The sequence below is a fragment of the Nansenia antarctica genome (genome assembly GCF_963989245.1).
Source record: "Nansenia antarctica genome assembly, chromosome: 1".
NCBI classification, from domain to species: Eukaryota; Metazoa; Chordata; class Actinopteri; order Argentiniformes; family Microstomatidae; genus Nansenia; species Nansenia antarctica.
This window is the reverse complement of record NC_137674.1, coordinates 76,705,218-76,711,825: the sequence shown is the minus strand read 5'-3', so window position 1 is coordinate 76,711,825 and position 6,608 is coordinate 76,705,218. Positions and strand designations below refer to the sequence as shown.

Below are 6,608 nucleotides of genomic sequence, written 5' to 3'. Positions count from 1 at the left end.
GTGATGTCCTTTCATTGTGTGTATGCTTGTGTCTCTGTTCATTAATAATTAAGAAAATGATCGATTTTCTTTCTCTTTGTGATTATGTTACTTTTGCTATGAATAAAGATTTAAACATTGATTACTTTATTGATGATTTTTGCCTAGCAACTGAGAAAACATTTCCCTTCAATAACAAGTTAACTAAATAATTCCAGAGGTGCTATCAGTATTTTGAGATCAACACAAACAACAAATCATACCAAAACAGTCACTACCCAGTTAGTAGTGAACCTAATGTTGATTATCTTTATCTGAGGCAAGTCAATGGTCTGCATAGCAGAAAATATGTACATTTCTTAATTCAATTAACAATAAGAGTCAATCAAGCGATCTAATCCTCAACTGAACCGCAGTGCAGTAATCATTGCTTTGCTAACATCACCATCTAGTGGCTTAAATATGAGACGACCCAGAATACACTTTTTAAAATGCATTATTTGTATGGATTAGAATTTCTAATTCATATCTAGCTTTGGGAAATCTAAGAATCTACAAAACTTAAAGTCAATATGATAAACAAAAACATTAAAAAAAAAATGTCCATGCAATAAATAAATGTAAAAAAGTATTTGGATGCCAGCATTGCACATTTTGCACAAACAATAAAATAATCAGTAACAGCAGTCACATGACTTAGTATCAGTGTGTCATTCGTCCTCTGTGTAGCTACAGCATCATGGCTCCTCAGTGGCTGAGTCTGTCTCAGAGCTGGTGTTGGCACTGAGGTCGTTGGCTGTCTCTTTACTGATGTCCTCCTCCTCCTCTGCCTCCGTCTGGGCTTCCCTCATGTCCTTCTTCACACAGGCGTGAGACCACTCCTCCGTCTCGATGTACTCCTTTTGTTGCTCAACATCCCAACAGGGGAAAAGGCTCTTGTTCCTTTTCATGAAGGAGAGGAGGAGAATTCATACGTGACTCTCATGTTGAGTAGTCAACACAACATATCAAAATGACATCCCTCAACTTACTCTGATACAAATGATACAAATAATAATCATTTTTCTGGTTTTCTGCTCGAAATGACATGCCCACAGTGAATATAGACTATCTCCACAATCACAAGGGCCTTCATAATGATCTTGTTATCAAATGAAAGCTAACACCTGTGGGGTGGCTGTAGAAGTAGAATCAAAATCTATGTTACTGTGTCAGAGTAAATAGAGCTAGAACATTATAAAACATCTCAAATTCAGTCTCCGCCTAAATAAACAACAGCTTTTACAGTGAATATCACCTTGGAAACCTGATGACCAAGCCCAAATCATCTAGGAATCAGTACTCCAGGGTCTTATTAGTACTTGTGCCAAAGTCGATGCTAGTAATGTGAGCAAATGCAACTTTGTACCTGTTTTAGTACAGGTATGTTTAGGCGGACACCTATATGTTTAGGCCATTTGGAGATATTTTGGCACCATCTTTGCCATTTGACCTTTCTCATGTATCAGATTTTTATTTTATTTTATAAAAAAAAAAAAAAAATTTGGGTTGGCCGACCAATGGTATGGAAATTCGGCGTTGAAACCGGACATGACACATTCTCCAGTTGGAGAAAACTGGAAGTGACTTCGGCCGTGTTTACCGTCTCGGAAACAAAATGGTGGCATCGTATAGCATGCAAAGTTGTGACAAAAATGTGATATCGATGAAGAGAATTGATCGAGGTAAGCTCTTTATATCACTTCGGATCCACCTGTGGGTCCGTTGGATCAGAAAAGGTTAAAGCAGTTGTAGGACCACTCACATTTTGAAGTACCACAGCATGGCCATTGCAGTCAGAAGAAGAACAAATGTTGAGGTAATAAGTAAGGCTTTTGGCACTGCTAAAAAAAAACAAGACCCAAGAAAGGAAAGAGATTACTCCACTTAAAAGGATTCTGGTCACTCACTCCTAGTAGTAATAATGACAGATGGTATATGAACAATTCAAAGTCTAGGTAAACAGTTGGATGATGTACAATAGCGGCAGAGGTGCTGTAGTGAAATAACGCCAACCTCCAATAGAAGACTGTGCGCTGCTCCTAGTCTGGGGGAGTTCTGCCTCTCCCTCATCTGAGCTATCAGGAAAGGGATGGACAGAAGTAGAGGGAGAGATACCGAGAGAAAGAGGGGAGGAAGGAGACTGAGAGGTGGGCGAGGCCGAGTGTGGGGACTGGGGGAGATGAGTGATAGCAGGGGGGAGAGAGGTTGAGGTGGAGGTGGCCGCTCCTGGAGGAGGATGTAGTGACTCGTGTGGCCCCGGGGTGGTCAAAGGGGTATCAGTCGTGGTATCCTCCAATTGTAGCTTCAAATCTATGATAGATACATGAGTCTGTGAGTGGTGACAATGTTTCATACTGTAGCAGGGATTAGGCTATTGTCAATCACAGAAGTTTATCTGCATTCATATCAGTCGATATTAGTTGAGAATTTAGCTGACGTCCAATGATGTCACACAGAGGCCGTTTGCCAAACATTTTCATTTCACTCCGAGTCCTAAAACGTTGTCACAGCACCCCAGGGACTGTTCAGGAAGTCAGTGTCCAATGTTCCCCCGAATGTTCCCTTTCCTTTGACGATAATACAATCGTTGATTTCCCCCGAAAGGAAATGAAGTATGATCATCATCAGACCTGCTGGAAAAGGTCCAGAAACTTCCTACGCACAGGTCAGTCGCAGGGCAGGCATAACCCCAGCTCAAACAACTCAGTAAGTCAAGCACATCCACCAATAACTAGGAGAAAACAAATGGAATCATTCATTGAAAAAATTGAAGAAACATCATCTTACCTGACTCATCAAAGCAGAAGACGTCAAAGGCTTTGGTGACGGAGGCTCTCCATATGATGACGCCAGTCTGGTTCTTGCCGCAGGTCAGACTGGCCTCCACACGAGGGATCACTACAAAGTGCTCATCGATCCACCCAAACCTACACACACAGCAGAGGTGGGTTGTACATACTGCTCATTTCATTTCCCATGGCTAATCCACAGTATACAATCATCAAAACTGTCAGACAAAATGACAAATATATAGAGCGCATCACCATCTACAGTTTCGACATACACTATCGTACCTGGTAAGGTCTGGCAAGAGATATCGTGACGTTAGAATTATAAGGTTCTATCTCCATTTTTGGGTTGAATAAAATACAAAGGTTCCATCTCACAAAACATAATGGAATGTAAAAACGTTGACGCTCAATATCTCTGAACTACCCTAAACGGAGAAGAACCTTATAATTCTAAGCTCACGATAAGCCTCCTCTTCTACTAATGAGGAATCTAAGTCAAAAGCCTTTATGGTGGGCGAACCTTACCTACATGTTTTTGCTATTTAGCAGATACACAGACACTTAGCAGACTTACCTGCAGGTCTCCAAGCCCTGTCGGTGGGCCTCATCCACCTGGGACTTGGAGGCGATGTTATAACCCAGCGACAGGCACACGTCTCTGGCCTCAGACGCGTTGAAGGAGTAGACTAGCTGGTTGAGGGGGTTTCTGTAGCTGACCTGGAACACCCCAGAGACCTTGTGGTCGTCTGGGAACACTGAGGAGAAGACAGTCACAGTGTTGTTTTTGTGAAATGCTAGTCTTGGAAGAGGACTGATATGATAGACAGTTGATATTTAATCACTCCAGGATTATGTAGATTAGATGAGAATAACTGATTAGAAGAGAACCGTGCTATTTGTAAATGATAACCTGCAGCAGATGTGAGGCACATTCATTGATAATTAATATCTATAACTATATAATAACTATATCTATAACTATATGATAACTATATCATAACGATAATAACTATATATATAACTATATAATAGCTATATCTATAACTAATCATAATTATAATAATTATAAATATGTATAATAACTATATAACTGGGCGCATGAGATGTGTATTACTTCATACAATATTTTTCAATTGTAGAGCAATATTTAATTTTTAAAAATGTCAAAAGCTCTTCTTAAAAACAGATGTTAAAATAAATAACATATAAAATCTAGTAGATCATTGATTAGTCAAAGAATATATTAGAACGGGGTCATATATTCAAAAGAGATCAGGCACAGTAATGCACAAAAAAGAAAACAGCGATTTAAAAAAAGAAGATCAAACAAAAGAAGATTTGGGCACTTCCACTCCAGCTCATCAGGCTTGACGAGTGAAAGTGATCATAAAGGACCTTACCTTTGATCCTACTAGGATCGATGTTCATGCCTGAGATAGCCAACGTGAGAGGCAGCAGCAGAGAGAGGATCCAGAACCTCATCATAGTGACCAAACAGAGAGGGGGATGAGCTGCTGGCGTTCCACTGGGTGTCTGTGAGCCAAACTGAGGGGGTTAGATGAGAGAGAGAGAGAGAGAGAGAGAGAGAGAGAGAGAGAGAGAGAGAGAGAGAGAGAGAGAGAGAGAGAGAGAGAGAGAGAGAGAGAGAGAGAGAGAGAGAGAGAGAGAGAGAGAGAGAGAGAGAGAGAGAGAGAGAGAGAGAGAGAGAGAGAGAGAGAGAGAGAGAGAGAGAGAGAGAGAGAGAGAGAGAGGTGATGCTGTCCAGAAGGATGGGTTCGTGTGGAGTGTACCCTGTTACATAAATGAACAATCAGACAAGGTGGTGACAAGGCAGAGGTGCTATTGGAACAGGAAACAGGAAGAACACTGCACAGGTCACATCGAGAGGGATCACGCAGTTTAGGAACCGACCAATCAGTTCCAAGAAAAAGAGAAAAACATGAACATGCTAACATAACATGGGTATATAGAAGGTGAGAGGGAATTGTGGAACATTGTGTCAGAAAATGATGAGGTGGTGTTTTTTTATCTAGATGTTTTGATTATAGGATGGGGAAGTTGATAGGGGTCCTGTAAGCATTTGAACTTTACAGCATTGGGCCACATTTTCGGAGAGGATCATGTGGACATCATTTTGGGAGGGAAAGTCAAACCGTCTGATATGTGTGTATTCTACCGCTTCACATTAGAGTCTACTCCTACGAATAAAAAGCCAAATGAATATAGAAAAGCCATGAATGGAACTAGAAGTGACCAAAGAACAAGAGAGACTGAAGGGTGTTAAGCTGTTGAGCTGTTATTCGTACAGATAACATTGAGTAGGCGTTTCTTTTTTCTTCTTCTTCTTCTTTGGCACCTCGCTCAGATGATTTCCTGACTGTGCCCATGGCTCAGTCATAACGGGCCCATGATCCCTGGCATCCTCTGATCGGGCAGTGACACACTTTGACATCCCACTTCCAGCAAAACATTTCAACAGTCCAAGCCAACAGGAAATGACGCAGGGAAAAAAATGAAAAGTGAGCAAACATTTCTTTCGGTTTTTTTTGTTAGATACGGGAACAATTGGTGACATTTAAATGGAATTAAAATGGGCATCTAAAAAGGATAGGTAATTGTATTTAATGACATGACTTTGATTTTCAGATATGAACAGAGAGAGAAGGAGAGAGCGAGAGAGAGCGAGAGAGAGAGAGAGAGAGAGAGAGAGAGAGAGAGAGAGAGAGAGAGAGAGAGAGAGAGATAGAGAGAGAGCGAGAGAGAGATGATAGACAGAAATATAGAGAGACAATCAGGTGCTTTCACTCACAGGCACTTTGAAAGCTACATCTTAATGGATTCTATTAGATGACATAAGTGGTTTCCTAGGAGAAATAGGCTACTGCAATGAAAGGATCGTAACATCTTTCATTCTCATAAGTGCAGAGCGGAAAAGAACAGCCACTGTGCTGAACAATACAATCACACTGTCACTCATCCCTCACACAGAGGCAGGGGGGAAACTGGTGTTATTTGGCAGGTTAGAATGAGTTCTCTGCCAATACATCTGTCTGCTTTATCTAAGGTGCACCTGATAATATCATATTATGTATTATTATTATTATTATTATTATTATTTACTCTGAAAATGAATGCAGGACGTTTTGAGGCACCTTTATTTCAAGGTGAGGTGACACAACATAAAACCATACAACACTGGCACACATGTGCAAAGAAGATAAAAAAAGAAAGAAAGAAATAAAACAATGTCTCATGCTGTCTAAAAGTGCTCTCGTACATGAATTTAATCTTTCAGTGCTCTGAGACACAAACCAAAACAACAACAACAACAACAACAACAACAACAACAACACAAACAAGAACCGTCAACTGCAACATATTGCACTTTAGGAACTACTTGATTGTGCTGTTACTACCTACATTATATCTCTCTTTTTTAAAGTCTCTGTTTAAATATGCAAAATAGGTAAAAACATATCATAGGTTCTATGTCTTTAAATATCTCAGTACATCTCTCGAAGGGACTTCATCTTCTTGGACCTGAGAGAACACACAGTAACATTTGAGTGGTAGATAAATGTACATTTGTTGTCTAATGTCTATGGTGACATTTGTCTTAGAAAAGTCGATTCAAATCATTCATATACGCCCAAAGGGCCACATTCAGTCCTTCAGAATAACATTCAGAATAGTACGAGGCATCATGATCCTCTAATGTGAAAATATATACAAACAACATCTTTTTTTCATTTCATTTCATCACACTAATATACTTGGTCCCTAAACAATAATCAT

General features: G+C 40.1%; 2 protein-coding genes across 2 annotated transcripts in view; both read right to left on the bottom strand.

Annotated features, from left to right (window-relative positions):
- Positions 1-203: 203 nt before the first annotated feature.
- lyve1a (lymphatic vessel endothelial hyaluronic receptor 1a) lies at positions 204-4,298 on the bottom strand (the record flags this gene model as incomplete). Its single annotated transcript, XM_080532615.1, has 6 exons — positions 204-921; positions 1,784-1,862; positions 2,035-2,331; positions 2,809-2,948; positions 3,388-3,568; positions 4,214-4,298. The coding sequence occupies 6 exons, from the start codon at positions 4,296-4,298 to the stop codon at positions 717-719; spliced, it is 987 nt and encodes a 328-aa protein (XP_080388741.1). The 3' UTR covers positions 204-716.
- A 2,018-nt stretch (positions 4,299-6,316) lies between these two features.
- The window catches only part of mrvi1 (murine retrovirus integration site 1 homolog), a gene marked incomplete at its 3' end in the record, with an annotated part of 29,568 nt that continues 29,276 nt past the window's right edge, over positions 6,317-6,608 (bottom strand). Inside the window, exon 21 of the mRNA XM_080526252.1 lies at positions 6,317-6,353. Within this exon, the coding sequence (XP_080382378.1) occupies positions 6,317-6,353 (37 nt within the window). The remainder of the gene's footprint in view (positions 6,354-6,608) is intronic.